This window comes from Bicyclus anynana, chromosome 27 (assembly GCF_947172395.1).
Source record: "Bicyclus anynana chromosome 27, ilBicAnyn1.1, whole genome shotgun sequence".
Classification (NCBI taxonomy): Eukaryota; Metazoa; Arthropoda; class Insecta; order Lepidoptera; family Nymphalidae; genus Bicyclus; species Bicyclus anynana.
Window position 1 is genome coordinate 1,151,828 of NC_069109.1, and position 24,547 is coordinate 1,176,374.

Genomic DNA, 24,547 nt, shown 5'->3' on the forward strand with positions numbered 1-24,547 from the left:
CGACGTGTTTTTGCTGTCGCATTGTTGTCGGTCTACAAAGGACTGTGTTCAAATAAGTGTTTCGGTGACCTAGGGGGACACATTTATACACAAAACTCACACCACTTTATACCTACACTAGCGGACGCCCGCGACTTCGTCTGCGTAAAATTCGATGTCAATTTTACTACTACCCCCTAACCTAACCTAACCTACCCTACCCCTACCCTATCACTACCCCAACCCTACCACTGCCCCAACCCTACCCCTACCCTACCCCTACCTTACCTATACCCTACCCCAATCCTACCCGTACCCTCCCCGTACCCTATCCCTTTCCTACCCCTATCCCACCCGTACCCCTATCTCACGCCTATCCTACCCCTACCCTGCCACTTCCCTATCCTACCCGTACCTCTACCCTACCACTACCCTACCTCTACCCCGACCCTACCACTACCCTAAACCCGGCCCTAAACCTACCCTACCCCTACACTACCCCTACGCTTCCCTACCCGTACCCTAACCTACCCTGTAACTTCTCTATCTTACTCCTACCCTTAGCAAAATCGGTCCAGTCCTTCGAGAGTGGTGGTATGACCAAGAGAAATAGAGACTTCTATGCTAATAATATAAAGAGGTAAAGTTCGTGTGGTTGTAGGAGGTAATCTCTGGATCTACTGGACCGATTTGGAAAATTGTTTTACCAATAGAAAGCTACGTTATTTGCGAGTGTCCAAGGCTATGTTTGATCCCCATATTCACACGGGAACGGGAACTACGTAAATGAAAGCGCCGGGCGTCATATAGTGGAATTTCTGCGTCTTTTAGAAATTTTGTATTATCTCCGAAACTATTTAAGTAATTAACATACTGTAAAGGGCAAATCTTATCTCCATAATACCCTTGTGATTATTAAATAATTTATTTTAATAAGGATTAAAGTTTAGTTGTATAAATAATGACGTAAACCTAAGTATATAAAATTAATAATTTTTAAAACACAAAAGGCCTTTTTTCTTCTATATATCAGCTAATATATAGAAGATAGATATATGGTGTCGCGGACTTTTTTGTAGAACTTTTAAAAATACATAAAGTCTCCATATATTAATTTCAATTTTACACAATAGTTAAGGCAGCGCATGCGAATAAGTCTGTATAAGAGGATTTTCAGTCCGACCTGTATGACAAAAACTGTGATAACTCGGCTAATATATATCATACCAATATAAAATATAACCTATAGCACTCCCCGATAATGTAGCATTCTACTGGTGAAAGAATTTTTAAAATTGGACCAGTAGTTCCGAAGATTACCCCATTTAAAAAATGTGACAAACTTACAAACTTTACCTCTTTATAATATTAGTATAGACTACGTATGTATATCTTTTACAAAATTAAGTTAACACAAAACACTATAATTACACTTACTAAGTTTTAATTAATTTATATACACAACAATCGAAATAATACCATAAAACGAAATAATAACTAATTACACGAAATACGTATGACGAAAGTCGAAAGTCGAAACGAAACGAATAAAATAAAATTACAAATTATTTATTTGAATTTAAACCTGATTACCTGAACCTGGTCCTGAACCAAACAAAGAAAGTACGACGTATCTAAACTATAAATTAAAACTTAAAGTATGTCTCTAATCTCTATTTCTAAATCTAAAAAGCAAATACGTAAATAGACAGAGTCAGACAAACAGTACCTAGCTAACTTTAACTACCTACGTAGTACGTGGTACGTGGCTACGTGCCTAGAAGTAGATCATAATCATTAACAATTAACATCGACTTGCCACAATCTAAGTAAATTTTTCACCACCACCACCAATGTATGAACAATCAATTTCGATCATCATGTAGTCGGCATAAATCTCCCTAGCGCCGTACAAAAATATGGTGTTTTTGCTCAACGCCATCTATTGGTAAATGGATAAAACGCCTACATAGAGTTTAATAACCAAAAATGCTGATCCCTATAAAATACGTAGAAACCTATAGAGGAAGGTTCAACTTAATTTGGCGGTTGGCGCTTAAACATAAGCGGCATTCCGCCTTTTAGAAATTTTGTATTATCTCCGAAACTATTTAACTAATTAACATACTATAAAGGGCAAATCTTATCTCCATAACATCCTTGTGATTATTAAATAATTTATTTTGATAAGGATTTAAGTTAAGTAGCATAAATAATGACGCAAACCTAAGTATATAAAATTAATAATTTTTAAAACACAAAAGGTACTATATCTGCTAATGTATAGAAGATAGGTATATGGTGTCGCGGACTTTTTTGTAGAACTTTTAAAGATACATAAAGCCTCCATACATTAATTTCAATTTTACACAATGGTTAAGGCAGCGCATGCGAATAAGTCTGCCTAAGAGGATTTTCGGTCCGACCTCTATGACAAAAACTGTGATAACTCGGCTAATATATATGATACCAATATAAAATATAGCCTATAGCACTCCCCGATAATGTAGCATTCTACTGGTGAAAGAATTTTTAAAATCGGACCAGTAGTTCCGAAGATTACCCCATTTAAAAAATGTGACAAACTTACAAACTTACAAACTTTACCTCTTTATAATATTAGTATAGAAGTATAGATAAATACGCCTCCTAGCTTGCCTCCTGGGAAGGCAAGTCGCCGGGCAACTGGCGCTTAGATCGGGTAAGTCGTACGCATTGTGTAAAATTAACCTATAGCAAATATTCTTTGCGCTGTGTAACGCAAGCCGCTGTAGATCTTTGTTTCGACGGGACCCTTAGGTTAGCTATGGGCCCCTGACCGTTTTGTGGTGTTCCGTCGAAACCCCGCCAATACAAATATGCACTAATAACTTACTTTTTTGTGCACATTTGTAATTGCATACTTCACAGGAAAATGACTTTTCCCCAGTGTGGATTTTAATATGCCGTAATAAATGACTTTTTTGCACACACTGGTAGTTGCATATCTCACAAGAAAATGGCTTTTCCCCAGTGTGGGTTTTAATATGCTGAAATAAGTTATTTTTTCGTGCACATTTGTAATTGCATATCTCACAAGAAAATGGCTTTTCCCCAGTGTGGGTTTTAATATGCTGTGATAAATGACTTTTTTGTGCACATTTATAATTGCATATCTCACAAGAAAATGGCTTTTCCCCAGTGTGGGTTTTAATATGCTGTGATAAATGACTTTTTCGTGCACATTTATAATTGCATATCTCACAAGAAAATGGCCATTCCCCAGTGTGGATTTTAATATGCCGTAACAAAATACTTTTATGCGCACATTTGTAATTGCATATCTCACAAGAAAATGGCTTTTCCCCAGTGTGGGTTTTAATATGTCGTAATAAATCACTTTTTCGAGCACATTTGTAATTACATATATCACAAGAAAATGGCTTTTCCCCAGTGTGGGTTTTAATATGCTGTGATAAATGACTTTTTTGTGCACATTTATAATTGCATATCTCACAAGAAAATGGCTTTTCCCCAGTGTGGGTTTTAATATGGTAAAATAAATACGATTTTTGGGCACATTTGTAATTGCATATCTCACAAGAAAATGGCTTTTCCCCAGTGTGGGTTTTAGTATGCCGTAACAAAATACTTTTATGCGCACATTTGTAATTGCATATCTCACAAGAAAATGCCTTTTCCCCAGTGTGGGTTTTAATATGCTGTGATAAATTACTTTTTTGTGCACATTTATAATTGCATATCTCACAAGAAAATGGTTTTTCCCCAGTGTGGGTTTTAATATGGTAAAATAAATACGATTTTTGGGCACATTTGTAATTGCATATCTCACAAGAAAATGGCTTTTCCCCAGTGTGGGTTTTAATATGCTGTAATAACTTACTTTTATGCGCACATTTGTAGTTGCATATCTCACAAGAAAATGGCTTTTCCCCAGTGTGGGTTTTAATATGCTGTAATAACTTACTTTTATGCGCACATTTGTAGTTGCATATCTCACAAGAAAATGGCTTTTCCCCAGTGTGGGTTTTAGTATGCCGTAACAAAATACTTTTATGCGCACATTTGTAATTGCATATCTCACAAGAAAATGCCTTTTCCCCAGTGTGGGTCATCTTGTGTTTCAATATTCGACTTGTTGGTGCACATTTATAGTTCAATATCTGACAAGAGTAAGGCTTGGCAGCAGTGTGGATTCTCACGCGTGGTTTCTCATCTAGTACAGCTTGTTTGGGTTTCTTGAATATGTCGTATAACTGGACTACACAATTTGTGAATCTATTTATATCTGTGTACGGTTTGGTGCCGCTCTGAGATGATCGCTTGTCCAGTTCGTCAATGTTAGTTTCAAGGATTTGTTCGCTTTTCTGGATCGCACCTGCTTCTTCAGTTGCCTGCACTTTGTTATCGTTGTTTGCCGCAAGTCTCGCGGACAGTGGAGCCACTGAAACAACACATTCTTCTTATAATTGACTCCGACAAACCTTTGCGACAGCTCTACTGCTACTATCTGTGCGCCTGAACGTCACTCCCGCGACTTTACAGGGCCAGAGGTGCAGGGTTCGATCCCCGGCCGTTGGACTATTGTCCTGCCCTGCTCGTCACTTACCTAAAGCCTGAGCGCAGTCTGCAGACGGGGGAGGGTCATCATTCAGCCTCAGACTTCCTGTTCTGTGAAACATAGCAGTAGAATGTGAGTTTGCTAGCACTCAACGCAAGTTCAGCCACAATAACCCACGGGTCTGAACGATTGGCCGATGTGTCAGTTTATACTTTAAGTAACTAAATGAATGGCCGAGGCAGTTGCCCCACCTGATGGTGAGTGGAACACCGTCGCCTATAAACAGAGCCACACTTGTGATGCAGCACATGCAGTGTCGTTGTATACTGACTTGTTCTGCAGCACGAGTGAGTCACAGCTGCGGCTCACAGCTGCACGAGGCTCGCACACTTGTGATGCAGCACATCCAGTGTCGTTGTATACTGACTTGTTCTGCAGCACGAGTGAGTCACAGCTGCGGCTCACAGCTGCACGAGGCTCGCACACTTGTGATGCAGCACATGCAGTGTCGTTGTATACTGACTTGTTCTGCAGCACGAGTGAGTCACAGCTGCGGCTCACAGCTGCACGAGGCTCGCACACTTGTGATGCAGCACATGCAGTGTCGTTGTATACTGACTTGTTCTGCAGCACGAGTGAGTCACAGCTGCGGCTCACAGCTGCACGAGGCTCGCACACTTGTGATGCAGCACATGCAGTGTCGTTGTATACTGACTTGTTCTGCAGCACGAGTGAGTCACAGCTGCGGCTCACAGCTGCACGAGGCTCGCACACTTGTGATGCAGCACATGCAGTGTCGTTGTATACTGACTTGTTCTGCAGCACGAGTGAGTCACAGCTGCGGCTCACAGCTGCACGAGGCTCGCACACTTGTAATGCAGCACATGCAGTGTCGTTGTATACTGACTTGTTCTGCAGCACGAGTGAGTCACAGCTGCGGCTCACAGCTGCACGAGGCTCGCACACTTGTGATGCAGCACATGCAGTGTCGTTGTATACTGACTTGTTCTGCAGCACGAGTGAGTCACAGCTGCGGCTCACAGCTGCACGAGGCTCGCACACTTGTGATGCAGCACATGCAGTGTCGTTGTATACTGACTTGTTCTGCAGCACGAGTGAGTCACAGCTGCGGCTCACAGCTGCACGAGCAGCACCGCTGGCAGCACTCTGCAAAACACAAAACTCATTCACATGTCTGTCTATCTATAGAGCCAATAGGCTATTTGTTTTTGTTTTAAATGTCCTAAAATGTTAATAAGTATATTGTATTTTCTTGAGACTTCAATAATGTCAAAAGTAATCAAGTTTAGTTTACTAGTTTTTTTTATTGAAAACCATGGTTTTTCAATATTCACACCAAAAGTTATCTTTATATTTAACAGGATTCCAGTAAAGCACAAAGCAATAAAAAATAAAGTTTTATAAGTAGTCGGGTTATGATTTTCAAACTTTATTTTTTGTTCCTACGCATATCTATTCATTGCAAGCAAGGTACATGACGAGTCAAGTACCCTACTGTATGATAGATATGCAGAGGAGGAGGATGCACCTTCGTGGAGTAGTCACCTGGAGATGCTTGCTCATATGTTCCTTGTATGCAAGTTCTTGCACAAAGTCCTCAAAACAAAATTCACATTGGAAGATATCACTTTCACTCTTTATGGAACTCTGTGTTGCGGCCACATGGTCTGCTTTCCTACGAAGAGCTTGACTTATAGCTTCATCCAGTAGCCTAGACTCCAACTCTATGCTCATGTCAGAGTATTCATCATCAGATGCACACTCATTGTTGGAATTGTCTATGTGATTGTCATCTTCTTGTGCCAATTCCAAGTTATCAGCACTCGACATGGAGTCAGAACTGTTTTCATTCTTCACCACAACTGTTGCAACATCTCCCACTACAGATTCCTCTCCATCAGTGTGATCTATGTACAAGTCACAATGGTTAGCTCCTAATGTTGTTTGTGTCAAATTGCACTTCAGATGTGCACTTGTGCAGTTCATCAATTCTTTGTGTTGTATAGTATTCTGAAACAAGGTCAATGTTACACCAAACAATCAAATCAGCAAGTAAAGTAACAAGACATAATAATACTGTCGTGGCCGAAACGGCGCCCCTCAAACGCAGACGAGCCCATCAGCGCCCACGATGGGCGTCCGTTTTCCACTAGGAGTCGGCGTTGCACCGCGCCCTAGTTGGCCTTTAAATTAATATATTATTGCGATCGGTTAATCTAGACTGACCTTGACAATCGGCGAAGCTCTCGTGGGCACAAACGCCGCTGGCTCCCCGCTGCTACGTCCAGTGATCCACGTAGTCTAGGTTATGTGTATCGTGTTGGTAGTTGGTGAGAGTATCAGCGTATTGTGGATCACTCACCGGTCAGCCAACCCCAAACACTCCAAGCCACGGCAACAATTACGCCACAATATCACGAGTTCCATGCCGATTACAAGGGGTCAATACATCGGACACAAATTACAAGTCAATCACTAGATAAATGCGCAAATAAGCACACTACGCGATCACGCGCTCACCGGACACAGAATTATAATCAAATCGCTCAACAAATGCACAACCAAGTTCGAATTAAGCTAAGTTATGTGCTCAAAAAAGCCCGGAACGAGGAACGCGGGCTCCCTCTCAAAACGTCGGAATCAAACTCGCGGTCAACAACAGTCGCGAGCGACGCGCCGGTCGTTCGTTCCCGCGCCCCTCCACCGTTCGTTCACACGCCAGTCTAACGTTCATTCTAAATTTGGGCGCCGTAGAAACGTCTAACGCCATCTAGCGCAAACAAATACCTAACATGCAACCAAACAACTACTGAAAAATTCTCTTAACATTTATGTTGTTAGTTGCATGCTAGACGTACTGGTTTAAATATGAATGAAATAGTTAATACTAAGTACTCACTATGGTCCCGTCGGTCAGTGGTTAGCCTATGTGGCTTTAGATCACAAGCTCCTGTGTTCGAATCCTGACTCAGCTCATGGAATACCTACTGAGCTCAGTGAACAATCTCAACCCGGAGGTGGGAAGCTATCCCCTCCCCTATAAAGAGGGAGGCATATCACTAACATAGGTGACACTGATTATGATGAAGTACTCACTGATGCATGTAGTTCAACTGAGTCCGTCAGCAGTGAATGGGCTCTCAAGCTCAAGTCTCTAAATCTGCTGAAGTTGATCAATCTCTGAGCGCACATCACACAGAGCGTTTGCTTCAGGTTTCCTCGACGACACAACTGAAACAACTGCACACAATAGGGGTTTGAAAAAAAAAATCCAAATTACTGTGAAACTAAGGTTATAAAATTAGATTGGATAAAAATTACTGTGGCTAATTTTTTAAGCAATCAGCAGCACTCAAATATGTCTCTGCATCTCTGAAAGCAGTCATCGCAGATACAGTTACTTCTACTAATTGATCTAATATTAACATACTTTAAATAATAACAATAAAATTCAGTCAAATGCCCAATGAAGTTGTCAACTCACAGACAGTCCAGTCAGCTGTTCATATGCCTCCTCCAACTTGTGTTTACTCATTAGAGACAGCTTGCTGTCAGAGTCCAGGCATATCATGCACATCTGTAAATATACCAACAGTTACTTCTACATGACTGATTGCATGTGAGTAATGCTATATTGCTTTAGCCCTTCCTTGATCTAAATTATCAACATATAATGTACTTACATGCAATGTTCACAAATAAAAACATAATAAACAGACCTGCACTATTGAAGGAACTGCATTAGAGTGAATCTGCCGCACACAACTCTCTGTTGTATAAAAGTCATCATCTAGGAAGTGCTGGGAGCAGACCACAGCAGGGTCGGGCAGGTGATGGTCTTGTGTGCCGAGGGCTCTGAGCCAAGCAGTACGGAGATTGTCTTCACTGGGTAATCTGGAAATCAACATTCATGGTATCCATACCTATGAACTATATGTTTATGTATAGTTGAAGCAATATGTTAAAAACATTTACTAAGTCAAGTTTACTACACAATGGATGAATTCCTTTATGACAAAGATGCTTGGGGGCCATTGGAATAGGCTCCACCTTCACACAGGAAGTAAATGTAAACGAAATTGTAATAACTTTAACAATTAAGTCTATACTATAACAATGTAATTTTTTGAAAGAGCAACTGTTGAGTTTATTGCCGGCTCTTCTCAATAGAACCTGCCTACTGTAGGTAGTCTTTACAAATACTCAAACTTGATTTAAAAGTGCATGTAAATAAGCCTTTTACACTTGAAATAATTGAATTTCGAATTTGATGATAATAAAACTTTAGCACACATGGCTTTCAATATGATATTATACAAACTGGGGTCAAGAAAATGAACCAATAAGCTCAGTCACTCAGTGCACAGAGAGACAGTGAGACAAGATCATAGTTCTTCTTTCCTGGAACTTTTCCATACTTGGTCATTATGTTGGCCCTTGTGTGTAGGTCATAGTTATAGCACTAGGTAATCATTACGGTGGCTTGTAGATTTTGATAATCAGGATAAGACTTGTTGACAAAGAGTTGTAATGTTGTCTGTGAGATTATAGAGAGAGAGGCTGAAATACATGAGATAAATAATTCTACTCACGCATGAAAGGTAATTCCCGTTCTCTCAGATGTTGACATATTGTCGGAAGTATTTTCGCAAAAAGGCACGCAGCACCGCATTATTGATGTGTCGTCACGAATACAATAGTCCTCAACTGATAGGTACTGCTCTGCTTTTAGCGCTCACTGTAGTCAGCTCTACTACACCACATAAACGACTCGAAGGGCACTTTGAGGGGCAGTTAATATTAATAAATTTACCACCAGTAGAGAAACTCTTCGTCTACCACACAGAACTCATGCAACACTTGACAGTTCACTTCACGTAGTGCATCAACAATAGGACTCCTTTAACTTTTTTAGACTCGGTGACAATTTTCGACTTTTTGTTTTTTGATATGTGATTCGCACGGTTTATTTAACATTAACAGTCCTAATATGATACTACATTATAAAAAAAATATATAATATGTATATATACGTCACAGATCACTATAGACTAGAAAGTATTTAGGTATCGATTTTGTCATAATCGTATGTATAGATTTTGAGGAAAAGGAATGTGAGACTGAAGGTGACTGACAAAGATTACAATGTATTATTGGAATATTGGAAATAGATAGGCAACTCTAACTTTTTTCGGAACGCTTGTGATAGCGCCATCTAGTGACTAGCTACGTTATTTTTAGTACAGTATCCATTATGTTATAAAAATATTAATGCATATTTTTTGTAAAGGAGAGATTTTTGATTTTGTAATAGTTGAAGAAACCAATTGAGAAAAACAAAAAAAAAAGGACAAAAAGTTTTCTACTGTTACCCCCAGGCTCGAACTCAGGATTATTCAATCGTACCTTTGTTATGCACCACTAGGCCAAATAACTATATGGAACAACGTTGAAATCAATGTACGGTTACTGTCTTTCTTTAATAATCCCTTTGCTTCAGAAATACAAACACATTCTTCCTATTACGCGTCAAAATTAAAAGGATAAATAATTCTTTTTTTTTTTTGGTTTTTTTTTCCATACTTGTAAGTATGGAAAAAAAAACCAAAAAAAAAAAATTAAATCTCTAAAAACGTTATAATACATACACACCATAAGTAATTGAATTTACTATCCTGGAATCTTAAATCTAGGATGTAGATGGCGCTGCTTCATAAAGATTTCACGTTCTTCTAAGTTGCCCTGGCATGGTGACTGAGAATTGAGGAATTGAGGATACATTTGACGGTTGACATCAGGGTTCCCAACTTAGGGGTTTCCCCCCTTAGATTTAGGGGGCAAATAAGTGAAATGGGATTTTTTTAGGGGTATTTTCAGGGATTTTTTGACTCATTAATATTTTTAAATTGATGATAATTTTAATATTTCTTTCTTGACCTAGTGACTTATAACGACATCTAATAAAAATATAAATTTTCATCGAATAAAAAAAATTGTTATTCATTGTCAACATGTATGATTTTAAAAAATCTGAATTTTCATATATAGACGTAATATTTTGTCTGTATTAAATATAGACTTTTGAAACATATTAATATTACAGCATATTATTTCTAAATTATTATGAATTAATATTTTTTAGGGGGACAACTCAATAATTAAGGCGATTTTAGGAGTTTTTGACACAAAATTTAGGGATAAATATTTTGTAGAGTTGGTAGCACTGGTAGACATATTGTTGATTGTTGAGCACATGACAGATGGCAGCTTTTAGGGTTCCGTAGTTCGCAAGTAACCCATACAGTTTCGTCATGTCCGTCCGTCCGTCAACGGCTTAGCGCAGGCTTATTAACTCATTCCAAAAAAGTGCACATCGACGCTAAAGAAGTTTTTACTTCTAAATATTGATCTCCAGTTTACATAGGGGAGCTGTAGCGTAAAAAATTTACAGATTTTATTTTACGACTTGTCTACATTTTTAATGTACTTAGGTACACAATAATGCAAAATAACAGCTTGCTTTCTAGTGGTAATAGTCTGAGCTAAACTGCGGACGGACAGACGGACATGGCGAAACTATAAGTGTTCTTTGTTGACTACTGAACCTCATGCTCATTTTTTCGAAACTTTGAATGCCTATAAAATCAAAACTATTAGGTAATTTTGACTACAACAAAAACTAGTGTGTATTAGGGATTGCAATCCAGCGGCGTTTTCAATCCAGCGGAATTTTTGCTGGATTGACCTGAATCCAGCTGGATCCAGCGCGGATCCAGCAAAACGTGGAACGAAAATAAAAAGACGACATTTTTAAGATTGTATCATTAATTTGTACTTCTTACGATAATCTTTGAAATCTTCCACTCATTTGGTGATATCTTATATTAATTTGCTTTTGTTTTTTAATTATTTGAGATCAAAATAATCAACATAAAATTAAATAACAAACATATAACCTTATATTCATATAACATTTAAGATAATGTTTCTAAGTAAGCACTATCTTATTAATTACGCTTATGTTTAATGATAGGACGGCTAATCAGTAGCAATCAGTCTCACAAGTTCTTTTAAAATTAACTTAATTAACATTCTTTTGAAAAAGGACCGTAACTATAACACTATTTTAATTTTCAATAGTATTTTTGTATCAAACAAAAAAAGCTTTGAAATAATCTTCTCTCCGCTCGTTAATCCTTAATAATTAAGCAGTTTAAAGTCTGACGATAAGAGACTACTTCTTTTTTTGAATTCTCTGAAAGTAAGACCTTAGAAAACAAATTTTATCTATATTCTTATCTCCCAACCTGCTTCGCACAGAACTGCATATGTAGCCGGCTGCTGAGAATGCCCTTTCGGCCTCTACACTGGTCGGTTTTAAGGTCATTAAATACTCATAAACCATTGATAAATGTTCACCTCGCACTCCTTCGCTCTGATAAACGCTCATTTCTTTTTTCAGGATCTTTTCGTAATCTAATTGACCACTTGGCTTTTGTTTATTAAAGTTCTCCTTCTCTCTTTTAAGTTCTATCTCAAGCTCTAGCTCTAAAGTCATTTTAACGGGTTCTGCGTCATCATCTACACGATCTTCTTCTATCTCCATGGTATCTTCTTGCACCGGCTCTACAATATATTGTTTATTTACTCGTTTTAACAATTTTTTTATCTCCTGCCGCATCGCATTCTTTTTTGGCAATGGAAAATATTGCCAAAAAAGGTTTTTTTTTTACTGCTTCTTCATACTTTTTTGGATTTTTCAAGTACACTAACATACCAGTAACTTCGGAGAGGCGTCGTTCTGCGATTCTGTTGCGTAGTGCTTCAGCTAGCTCAGCGCTTAGGGAAGTGCCCTGGTTATTTAGCTTGTCTAAGACAAATTTCAGGGTTGTGTCGGCAGTTAACATTGTGTACTCTCTTCTGCAAAGAGCTTCTACAGCCAGTTTCAACGGTTGTAGACTGACAATCAACTCATTGATTATTGACCATTCATTGCCGGAAAATTTTATTTCAGAACCGACTCTCTATCATTGCTTTATCGATGCAAACTTTTAGGTTGTAGAAACGTTCCAGCATACTGAGCAAACTGTTCAATCTCGTGGGGCAATCAAGAATCAGACTTAGTTCTTTACCTTTATCTTCCTTAACATATTTTTGCAAAAATAAATCTTTGCGTACTTTCATGAGCAGTGCGCTGTATCGTGGAATTAATTCACCAGAGTCCACTAATGTTCGTTCTACTGTAACTGCCAATCCATCGTTCATCTCTGTCTCTAAGTCTTCATCGTCTTCGCATTCATCACTTTTATCTGTTGCTGCTTGTTCTACTTCCTTATGGGGTTTCTTCTTATATAGCACGTCCACCACAGCCAACTGGATACCATGAGCGTAGCATAATTGTTGATAACAAGTCAAGGAAAATGGCGGCAACTCAAAACTAAACAATAGAAATTGATACGTTTGCGGATCCGCATCGCTGGATCAAGATGTATGCTGGATCCAGCATGTTTAAAAAGGCGCTGGATCCAGCTGGATTGCTGGATGCTGGATCCAGCAATTGCAATCCCTAGTGTGTATGTATACGTACAGGCTTTACTGAGAAAACATTTCAAGTGATTTGGCATACCTAGTAACATTATTCATTCTCAGATATGTATGCAAATTTCCTCACGATGTTATAATTTCAGTAAAAATAAATTAAGGAGACTAAATGAAAGACACAAATATTTGAATTGAAAACATATATTTCCTGATTATATCAACAAGTAGTCAGTACATCTTTATAATAATAAATAGGTAAGTTATACATTAGAAACAGTTATATGATGACATCGCGTAGTTCACCAAACGACGGTATTCTAAAGTAGCAGAAACTATTTTTTTTTCAAAATCAACCTCAACCTCAACCTCACATACTTTACCTCTTCATATCTATACTAATATTATAAAGAGGTAAAGTTTGTAAGTTTGTAACATTCTTTAAATGGGGTAATCTTCGGAACTACTGGTCAGATTTCAAAAATTCTTTCACCAGTAGAATGCTACATTATCGGGGAGTGCTATAAGCTATATTTTATATAGGTATCATATATATTAGCCGAGTTAACACAGTTTTTGTCATACATACTCGAACTGAAAATCCTCTTAAACAGACTTATTCGCATGCGCTGCCTTAACCATTGTGTAAAATTGAAATTAATGTATGGAGGCTTTATGTATCTTTAAAAGTTCTACAAAAAAGTCCGCGACACCATATATCTATCTTCTATATATTAGCAGATATAGTACCTTTTGTGTTTTAAAAATTATTAATTTTATATACTTAGGTTTACGTCATTATTTATACAACTAAACAAACTAAACTAAAATCCTTATTAAAATAAATTATTTAATAATCACAAGGATATTATGGAGATAAGATTTGCCCTTTACAGTATGTTAATTAGTTAAATAGTTTCGGAGATAATACAAAATTTCTAAAAGACGCAGAAAATCCGCTATATGACGCCCCGCGCTTTCATTTACGTAGTTCCTGTTCCCGTGTGAATATGGGGATCAAACATAGCCTATAACACTCGCAAATAACGTAGCTTTCTATTGGTAAAACAATTTTCCAAATCAGTCCTGGGGTAGGATGGGGGTAAGGTGTAGGTAAGGTAGGGGTAGATTAGGGGTAGGGTAGGGGTCGAGTGGGGGTAGGGTAGAGGTAGGGGTTGGGTAGGGTAGGGGTAGGGTTGGGGTAGTGGTAGGGTAGGGGTAGGGTAGGCCAGGGGTAGTAGTAAAGTTGACATCGAAATTTACGCGGACGAAGTATCGGGCGTCCGCTAGTTATTATAGTATGCGCGTTATCATCTGAGTCGTCCGGTCATAAAAGTCAAAAAAGATAGGAATGTGCAGCGCGCCTACCTGCGCACCCTAATTATCGATAAACGGCTACCTGCGCACGTGCTAATGATGAGTCAATAATGATTTGGACGATTCTGATTGGTCGGTTTCTAATGTAATTGCATTGCGTATTTTTTTTGCTATAAATGTGTTTACTGCAATTAAATAAATACATTCATGTGTTACTCGTTGCGCACTATGGATACTTTATTTTCTAACGTTGATCTGAAGAAATTACATGGCGATATTAGCCCTCAAGCTCGAACACTGATTCACAACGTATTCCTGTTTCTCAATGAATTGAAAAGTGATCCGAATAAAGTGGCTTCTCTAAATTTCAACAAACCACGTGAAATGGCCGCATTTGTTTGTGGTGTGAGCAGAGCGACAGTGGACCGAATCAAGACGGAAGTATCACAATCAGGCAGTACCTGTATACCAAGAACAAATTTTAAGAAACCACAAACCGTCACTAATATTGACGATTTTGATAAAAGTGTGTTGAAGCGAACTGTAGCTTCATTTTATGAGAATGGAGAGTATCCATCCGTGGCGAAAATTTTAGAAAAATTCCGTGAACAATTACCCGATTTTAAATGCGGCAACACTTCAATGAGAATACTACTGAAGGAGGTTGGGTTCCAGTATAAGAAAAATAGCGAAGGACGTAAATATTTAATGGAAAGAACTGATATTGTTTGTGCTAGAATGGACTTTTTAAGGAAATTGGATTTACTTAGAAGAACTAACGATCAGCGACCACGTTTCTATCTAGACGAAACATGGATTAATCAAAACCATGCAAGAAAGAGGATGTGGCTTGGAAGCAACGATGAAGGAGGTTTCAAGAATCAGCCTGTGGGAAAAGGCCAAAGATTAATAGTTTGCCATGCGGGTTCTGCAAGGACTGGCTTCGTTCCAGATGCGAAGCTAATATTTAAAGCGGTGAAATCAAAGGATGCTGATTACCACACAGAAATGGATGGCGAAACATATATGGCATGGTTTTCCGAATTCCTGAATCTACTTGAAGAGCCCTCAGTTATAATTGTCGATAACGCAAGCTTTTAATTTTATTTAGTTAATAATTATATAATATGAAATATGTATTATATTAAATCAAATATTGTTAATTTTTTTAATTTTGTGAACAAGATACGATAATAAACTTTACTTATCGATAATATGTCTTTCATTGTTACACCCTTCACTAGACGGCTCCATAAGACCCATAAGTGCAAGCGAGATAGATATAGAGAAATGATTTATGGCCCTAAGACTCAGTTGTTAACGCGCGTACTATAGTATAGATTCAATATGGCGGACTAATTAAATAAATAGATGATTGTAAACTGAGATATAAATGCAACATAAATAAATATGTATATAAATTTAAGTAGGTATATTATGTCTGTTATTTTTTCATTTAAATTTTTAGATCTTTATTTATGTTTTGCACTCTACAAAAATTTAAAGGCAAATAAAACAGAAATACATGGAAAATCTTTACAAAAGGCGGCCTTATCGCATTGTAACGATAACTACCAGCCATCCTTAGGCTCAGGACAACATCAAGTACATAACATATTTGTATTAGGAAATTAAATTGCAACAACATATTTATAAACATGTAAGAAGTGGATACTTGTGAGAGTGTGTTCCTTCCACGCATTGGGGAAGAAGCAGTTGCCAGGAGGACATTGAAAATGTTAACTAGAAAGTTTACAATATGTATAGGGAGCAGCTTTATCGCTTTGTTACTTTACTTTACTACTACCAACTCAGAGCCTTCTTTTTGTGTAGACCTGCACATTTCACTTACACATGGCTCATTATTTATTACATTTGCTATTGTGGGTTCTAATATTGTTCACGCCAGCCGTCGCTGATTGAATGGCGCTATGTTGCGAATGAGTCGACGACCGAACGGAAGAGCGACTTGCCGCCGCGGACCGGCGCGGGAGTGGGACGTCACTCGGTATTGACACGAGGCGGTCGATTGCAACTACGCTCACTTTGTTCGGTTGTTTTGGACGTCGGCATATGACGGAAACGCGCGCGTTTTGGAGGGGTTGTGCGGGTCAAATCTACGCCGTGTGGTCTTGTCGCGACTTTGTGCTCGGGAACGAACCGGGTTCCAATTTATTTTGACTGCTTTATTTGATAACTTTTTGGAAAGAGGGTAATGGTCTAATCTCTGGATGTCTCTCGCAAAAGATAGAGATTACTGGAAGAAGAAAGAGGAGGCCTTCACCCGAACGGGATCCACATCACAAGACGATAACTAACCATACTAACATTAGAATAAATATATAGATATAATTATAATTTAAACTTATTAACAAACGTTTGAAATGTAAATTGATGTGGAAATAAAAGGCTTTATTATTACTATTATTTGATAACTGCGACGTGTTTTTGCTGTCGCATTGTTGTCGGTCTGCAAAGGACTGTGTTCGAATAAGTGTTTCGGTGACCTAGGGGGATACATTTATACACAAAAGTCATACCACTTCTCATACCTACACAAATACGCCTCCTAGCTTGCCTCCTGGGAAGGCAAGTCGCCGGGCAATTGGCGCTTAGATCGGGTAAGTTGTACGCATTGTGTAAAATTAACCTATAGCAAATATTCTTTGCGCTGTGTAACGTAAGCCGCTGTAGATCTTTGTTTCGACGGGACCCTTAGGTTAGCTATGGGCCCCTGACCGTTTCGTGGTGTTCCGTCGAAACCCCGCCAATACAAATATGCACTAATAACTTACTTTTTTGTGCACATTTGTAATTACATATATCACAAGAAAATGGCTTTTCCCCCGTGTGGGTTTTAATATGTCGTAATAAATCACTTTTTCGAGCACATTTGTAATTACATATATCACAAGAAAATGGCTTTTCCCCAGTGTGGGTTTTTATATGACTTAATAAAGAACCTTTTCCTGCACATTTGTAGTTGCATATCTCACAAGAAAATGGCTTTTCCCCAGTGTGGGTTTTAATATGCTGTGATAAATGACTTTTTTGTGCACATTTATAATTGCATATCTCACAAGAAAATGGCTTTTCCCCAGTGTGGGTTTTAATATGCTGTGATAAATGACTTTTTCGTGCACATTTATAATTGCATATCTCACAAGAAAATGGCTTTTCCCCAGTGTGGGTTTTAATATGCTGTGATAAATGACTTTTATGCGCACATTTGTAATTACATATATCACAAGAAAATCGCTTTTCCCCAGTGTGGATTTTAATATGCCGTAACAAATTACTTTTTTGCACAAATTTGTAATTGCATACCTCACAAGAAAATGGCTTTTCCCCAGTGTGGGTTTTAATATGCCGTGATAAATGACTTTTATGCGCACATTTGTAATTGCATACCTCACAAGAAAATGGCTTTTCCCCAGTGTGGGTTTTAATATGCCGTGATAAATGACTTTTTCGTGCACATTTATAATTGCATATCTCACAAGAAAATGGCTTTTCCCCAGTGTGGGTTTTAATATGCCGTAACAAAATACTTTTATGCGCACATTTGTAATTGCATATCTCACAAGAAAATGGCTTTTCCCCAGTGTGGGTTTTTATATGACTTAATAAAGAACCTTTTCCTGCACATTTGTAGTTGCATATCTCACAAGAAAATGGCTTTTCCCCAGTGTGGGTTTTAATATGCTGTGATAAATGACTTTTTTGTGCACATTTATAATTGCATATCTCACAAGAAAATGGCTTTTCCCCAGTGTGGGTTTTAATATGCTTTGATAAATGACTTTTTCGTGCACATTTATAATTGCATATCTCACAAGAAAATGGCTTTTCCCCAGTGTGGGTTTTAATATGCTGTGATAAATGACTTTTATGCGCACATTTGTAATTGCATATCTCACAAGAAAATGGCTTTTCCCCAATGTGGGTTTTAATATGCTGTAATAAGTTATATTTTTGCGCAAATTTGTAATTACATATATCACAAGAAAATCGCTTTTCCCCAGTGTGGATTTTAATATGCCGTAACAAATTACTTTTTTGCACAAATTTGTAATTGCATACCTCACAAGAAAATGGCTTTTCCCCAGTGTGGGTTTTAATATGCTGTGATAAATGACTTTTATGCGCACATTTGTAATTGCATACCTCACAAGAAAATGGCTTTTCCCCAGTGTGGGTTTTAATATGTCGTAATAAATCACCTTTTCGAGCACATTTGTAATTACATATATCACAAGAAAATGGCTTTTCCCCAGTGTGGATTTTAATATGCCGTAATAAATGACATTTTTGCACACACTGGTAGTTGCATATCTCACAAGAAAATGGCTTTTCCCCAGTGTGGGTTTTAATATGCTGTAATAAGTTATTTTTTTGCGCAAATTTGTAATTACATATATCACAAGAAAATGCCTTTTCCCCAGGGTGGGTCATCTTGTGTTTCAATATTCGACTTGTTGGTGCACATTTATAGTTCAATATCTGACAAGAGTAAGGCTTGGCAGCAGTGTGGATTCTCACGCTTGGTTTCTCATCTAGTACAGCTTGTTTGGGTTTCTTGAATATGTCGTATAACTGGACTACACAATTTGTGAATCTATTTATATCTGTGTACGGTTTGGTGCCGCTCTGAGATGATCGCTTGTCCAGTTGGTCGATGTTAGTTTCAAGGATTTGTTCGCTTTTCTGGATCGCACCTGCTTCTTCAGTTGCCTGCACTTTGTTATCGTTGTTTGCCGCAAGTCTCGCGGACAGTGGAGCCACTGAAACAACACATTCTTCTTATAATTGACTCCGACAAACCTTTGCGACAGCTCTACTGCTACTATCTGTGCGCCTGAACGTCACTCCCGCGACTTTACAGGGCCAGAGGTGCAGGGTTCGATCCCCGGCCGTTGGACTATTGTCCTGCCCTGCTCGTCACTTACCTAAAGCCTGAGCGCAGTCTGCAGACGGGGGAGGGTCATCATTCAGCCTCAGACTTCCTGTTCTGTGAAACATAGCAGTAGAATGTGAGTTTGCTAGCACTCAACGCAAGTTCAGCCACAATAACCCGTTCAACCCGTCTGAACGATTGGCTGATGTGTCAGTTTATACTTTAAGTTACTAAATGAATGGCCGAGGCAGTTGCCCCACCTGATGGTGAGTGGAACACCGTCGCCTATAAACAGAGCTACACTTGTGATGCAGCACATGCAGTGTCGTTGTATACTGACTTGTTCTGCAGCACGAGTGAGTCACAGCTGCGGCTCACAGCTGCACGAGGCTCGCACACTTGTGATGCAGCACATGCAGTGTCGTTGTATACTGACTTGTTCTGCAGCACGAGTGAGTCACAGCTGCGGCTCACAGCTGCACGAGGCTCGCACACTTGTGATGCAGCACATGCAATGTCGTTGTATACTGACTTGTTCTGCAGCACGAGTGAGTCACAGCTGCGGCTCACAGCTGCACGAGGCTCGCACACTTGTGATGCAGCACATGCAGTGTCGTTGTATACTGACTTGTTCTGCAGCACGAGTGAGTCACAGCTGCGGCTCACAGCTGCACGAGGCTCGCACACTTGTGATGCAGCACATGCAGTGTCGTTGTATACTGACTTGTTCTGCAGCACGAGTGAGTCACAGCTGCGGCTCACAGCTGCACGAGGCTCGCACACTTGTGATGCAGCACATGCAGTGTCGTTGTATACTGACTTGTTCTGCAGCACGAGTGAGTCACAGCTGCGGCTCACAGCTGCACGAGGCTCGCACACTTGTGATGCAGCACATGCAGTGTCGTTGTATACTGACTTGTTCTGCAGCACGAGTGAGTCACAGCTGCGGCTCACAGCTGCACGAGGCTCGCACACTTGTGATGCAGCACATGCAGTGTCGTTGTATACTGACTTGTTCTGCAGCACGAGTGAGTCACAGCTGCGGCTCACAGCTGCACGAGGCTCGCACACTTGTGATGCAGCACATGCAGTGTCGTTGTATACTGACTTGTTCTGCAGCACGAGTGAGTCACAGCTGCGGCTCACAGCTGCACGAGCAGCACCGCTGGCAGCACTCTGCAAAACACAAAACTCATTCACATGTCTGTCTATCTATAGAGCCAATAGGCTATTTGTTTTTGTTTTAAATGTCCTAAAATGTTAATAAGTATATTGTATTTTCTTGAGACTTCAATAATGTCAAAAGTAATCAAGTTTAGTTTACTAGTTTTTTTTATTGAAAACCATGGTTTTTCAATATTCACACCAAAAGTTATCTTTATATTTAACAGGATTCCAGTAAAGCACAAAGCAATAAAAAATAAAGTTTTATAAGTAGTCGGGTTATGATTTTCAAACTTTATTTTTTGTTCCTACGCATATCTATTCATTGCAAGCAAGGTACATGACGAGTCAAGTACCCTACTGTATGATAGATATGCAGAGGAGGAGGATGCACCTCCGTGGAGTAGTCACCTGGAGATGCTTGCTCATATGTTCCTTGTATGCAAGTTCTTGCACAAAGTCCTCAAAACAAAATTCACATTGGAAGATATCACTTTCACTCTTTATGGAACTCTGTGTTGCGGCCACATGGTCTGCTTTCCTACGAAGAGCTTGACTTATAGCTTCGTCCAGTAGCCTAGACTCCAACTCTATGCTCATGTCAGAGTATTCATCATCAGATGCACACTCATTGTTGGAATTGTCTATGTGATTGTCATCTTCTTGTGCCAATTCCAAGTTATCAGCACTCGACATGGAGTCAGAACTGTTTTCATTCTTCACCACAACTGTTGCAACATCTCCCACTACAGATTCCTCTCCATCAGTGTGATCTATGTACAAGTCACAATGGTTAGCTCCTAATGTTGTTTGTGTCAAATTGCACTTCAGATGTGCACTTGTGCAGTTCATCAATTCTTTGTGTTGTATAGTATTCTGAAACAAGGTCAATGTTACACCAAACAATCAAATCAGCAAGTAAAGTAACAAGACATAATAATACTGTCGTGGCCGAAACGGCGCCCCTCAAACGCAGACGAGCCCATCAGCGCCCACGATGGGCGTCCGTTTTCCACTAGGAGTCGGCGTTGCACCGCGCCCTAGTTGGCCTTTAAATTAATATATTATTGCGATCGGTTAATCTAGACTGACCTTGACAATCGGCGAAGCTCTCGTGGGCACAAACGCCGCTGGCTCCCCGCTGCTACGTCCAGTGATCCACGTAGTCTAGGTTATGTGTATCGTGTTGGTAGTTGGTGAGAGTATCAGCGTATTGTGGATCACTCACCGGTCAGCCAACCCCAAACACTCCAAGCCACGGCAACAATTACGCCACAATATCACGAGTTCCATGCCGATTACAAGGGGTCAATACATCGGACACAAATTACAAGTCAATCACTAGATAAATGCGCAAATAAGCACACTACGCGATCACGCGCTCACCGGACACAGAATTATAATCAAATCGCTCAACAAATGCACAACCAAGTTCGAATTAAGCTAAGTTATGTGCTCAAAAAAGCCCGGAACGAGGAACGCGGGCTCCCTCTCAAAACGTCGGAATCAAACTCGCGGTCAACAACAGTCGCGAGCGACGCGCCGGTCGTTCGTTCCCGCGCCCCTCCACCGTTCGTTCACACGCCAGTCTAACGTTCATTCTAAATTTGGGCGCCGTAGAAACGTCTAACGCCATCTAGCGCAAACAAATACCTAACATGCAACCAAACAACTACTGAAAAATTCTCTTAACATTTATGTTGTTAGTTGCATGCTAGACGTACTGGTTTAAATATGAATGAAATAGTTAATACTAAGTACTCACTATGGTCCCGTCGGTCAGTGGTTAGCCTATGTGGCTTTAGATCACAAGCTCCTGTGTTGGAATCCTGACTCAGCTCATGGAATACCTACTGAGCTCAGTGAACAATCTCAACCCGGAGGTGGGAAGCTATCCCCTCCCCTATAAAGAGGGAGGCATATCACTAACATAGGTGACACTGATTATGATGAAGTACTCACTGATGCACGTTGTTCAACTGAGTCCGTCAGCAGTGAATGGGCTCTCAAGCTCAAGTCTCTAAATCTGCTGAAGTTGATCAATCTCTGAGCACACATCACACAGAGCGTTTGCTTTAGGTTTCCTCGACGACACAACTGAAACAACTGCACACAATAGGTATTTGAAAAAAAAAATCCAAATTACTGTGAAACTAAGGTTATAAAATTAGATTGGATAAAAATTACTGTGGCTAATTTTTTAAGCAATCAGCAGCACTCAAATATGTCTCTGCATCTCTGAAAGCAGTCATCGCAGATACAGTTACTTCTACTAATTGATCTAATATTAACATACTTTAAATATTAACAATAAAAAATACAGTCAAATGCCCAATGAAGTTGTCAACTCACAGACAGTCCAGTCAGCTGTTCATATGCCTCGTCCAACTTGTGTTTACTCATTAGAGACAGCTTGCTGTCAGAGTCCAGGCATATCATGCACATCTGTAAATATACCAACAGTTACTTCTACATGACTGATTGCATGTGAGTAATGCTATATTGCTTTAGCCCTTCCTTGATCTAAATTATCAACATATAATGTACTTACATGCAATGTTCACAAATAAAAACATAATAAACAGACCTGCACTATTGAAGGAACAGCATTAGAGTGAATCTGCCGCACACAACTCTCTGTTGTATAAAAGTCATCATCTAGGAAGTGCTGGGAGCAGACCACAGCAGGGTCGGGCAGGTGATGGTCTTGTGTGCCGAGGGCTCTGAGCCAAGCAGTACGGAGATTGCCTTCACTGGGTAATCTGGAAATCAACATTCATGGTATCCATACCTATGAACTATATGTTTATGTATAGTTGAAGCAATATGTTAAAAACACTAAGTCAAGGTTCCTACACAATGGATGAATTCCTTTATGACAAAGATGCTTGGGGGCCATTGGAACAGGTTCTCTTTACACAGGAAGTAAGTGTGAAAGAACTTGTACTTAATAACTTTAACAATGAATGATTTTTTTGAAATAGCAGAGTTTACTGCTGGCTCTTCTCAATAGAACCATATCGTAGGTAGTCTTTACAAATACTCAAACTTGATGTTTTATAAGTGTATCATGTAAACTAAGCCTTTTACACTTGAAATAAATGAATTTTGAATTTGATGCTTGTCTTCAATTGATTTAGGTTTAGGTAATCAAAATTGATAGTAAAACTTTAGCACACATGGCTTTCAATATGATATTATACTAACTGGAATCAAGAAAAGGAACCAATAAAGCTCAGACACTCAGTACACAGTGTGTGAGACAAGGTCATAGTTCTTCTTCTTTGCTGGAACTTTTCTACACTTGGTCATTATGTTGGCCCTTGTGTGTAGGTCATAGTTATAGCACTAGGTAGTCTTTACGGTAGCTTGTGGATTTTGATAGTTAGAATAAGACTGGTTGACAAAGAGTTGTAATATTGTCTATGAGATTGGCGGCTGTGGCTGAAATACATGAGATAAATAATTCTACTCACCCATGAAAGGTGATTCCTGTTCTCTCAGATGTTGACATATTGTCGAAAGTATTTTCGCAGAAAGGCACGCAGCACCGCATTATTGGTGTGTCGTCACGAATACAATAGTCCTCAACTGATAGGTACTGCTTTACTTTTAGCGCTCACTGTAGTCAGCTCTACTACACCACATAAACGACTCGAAGGGCACTTTTAGGGGCAGTTAATATTAATAAATTTACCACCAGTAGGGAAACTCTTCGTCTACCACAGAACTCATGCAACACTTCACAGTTCACTTCACGTAGTGCATCAACAATAGGACTCCTTTGACTTTTTTAGACTCGGTGACAATTTTCGACTTTTTGTTTTTTGATATGTGATTTGTACGGTTTATTTAACATTAACAGTCCTAATAAGTAAAAACTAAATATATATTACATTAGAGATGTTTTATTTTAAATTAACTTTAACCTCAAAAATATTTATTTTAAACATAAACACCCAATACTACACTGTAATCTTTGAACACCCAAACCAAGGAACATATTTACTCCCAAACAATACACTGTAATCTTTGACCCAAACACCCATTGTATTTATCGGGGAAGCCCA

At 39.2% G+C, this 24,547-nt stretch overlaps 3 protein-coding genes across 5 annotated transcripts in view; all 3 read right to left on the reverse strand.

Annotated features, from left to right (window-relative positions):
* LOC112049567 (lysosomal alpha-mannosidase) overlaps nt 1-9,693 on the reverse strand; it is a 59,068-nt gene extending 49,375 nt beyond the window's left edge. For 2 of the 3 annotated variants that reach the window (XM_052890279.1, XM_052890280.1), the window contains exons 1-4: nt 9,154-9,659; nt 8,281-8,455; nt 8,046-8,138; nt 7,658-7,801 (exon numbers count right to left, since the gene is read on the reverse strand). In XM_052890279.1, coding sequence (XP_052746239.1) covers nt 7,658-7,801; nt 8,046-8,138; nt 8,281-8,455; nt 9,154-9,233 — 492 coding nt within the window. In that variant the 5' untranslated portion in view covers nt 9,234-9,659. Of the gene's footprint in view, nt 1-555; nt 4,424-4,588; nt 4,651-4,967; nt 5,708-6,106; nt 6,572-7,657; nt 7,802-8,045; nt 8,139-8,280; nt 8,456-9,153 lie in introns of those variants that run through there. The other variant, XM_052890282.1, reaches the window with a different exon arrangement.
* Nucleotides 9,694-13,285: 3,592 nt separating this feature from the next.
* LOC128199687 (zinc finger protein 260-like) lies at nt 13,286-19,507 on the reverse strand. The gene is made up of 2 exons (XM_052890292.1): nt 19,366-19,507; nt 13,286-19,200 (listed from the first exon to the last, which is right to left on the reverse strand). The coding sequence occupies exons 1-2, from the start codon at nt 19,436-19,438 to the stop codon at nt 17,141-17,143; spliced, it is 2,133 nt and encodes a 710-aa protein (XP_052746252.1). The 5' UTR covers nt 19,439-19,507; the 3' UTR covers nt 13,286-17,140.
* A 99-nt stretch (nt 19,508-19,606) lies between these two features.
* LOC112049550 (uncharacterized) lies at nt 19,607-24,547 on the reverse strand. The gene is made up of 6 exons (XM_052890293.1): nt 23,954-24,547; nt 23,065-23,239; nt 22,830-22,922; nt 22,440-22,583; nt 20,889-21,353; nt 19,607-20,489 (listed from the first exon to the last, which is right to left on the reverse strand). The coding sequence occupies exons 1-6, from the start codon at nt 24,031-24,033 to the stop codon at nt 19,611-19,613; spliced, it is 1,836 nt and encodes a 611-aa protein (XP_052746253.1). The 5' UTR covers nt 24,034-24,547; the 3' UTR covers nt 19,607-19,610.

What these genes read in the sequence shown, in the direction of transcription:
- LOC128199687 (XM_052890292.1), bottom strand. Translation starts at nt 19,438, where the DNA reads ATGTTTCACAGAACAGGAAGTCTGAGGCTGAATGATGACCCTCCCCCG. An exon ending in AGACTGCGCTCAGGCTTTAG is followed by an intron (nt 19,201 to 19,365) that starts GTAAGTGACGAG and finishes GTGTTGTTTCAG; the next exon opens with TGGCTCCACTGTCCGCGAGA.
- LOC112049550 (XM_052890293.1), bottom strand. Translation starts at nt 24,033, where the DNA reads ATGCGGTGCTGCGTGCCTTTCTGCGAAAATACTTTCGACAATATGTCA. An exon ending in AACAGCTGACTGGACTGTCT is followed by an intron (nt 22,584 to 22,829) that starts GTGAGTTGACAA and finishes TATTGTGTGCAG; the next exon opens with TTGTTTCAGTTGTGTCGTCG. An exon ending in CAGTTGAACAACGTGCATCA is followed by an intron (nt 21,354 to 22,439) that starts GTGAGTACTTCA and finishes ACCTTGTTTCAG; the next exon opens with AATACTATACAACACAAAGA.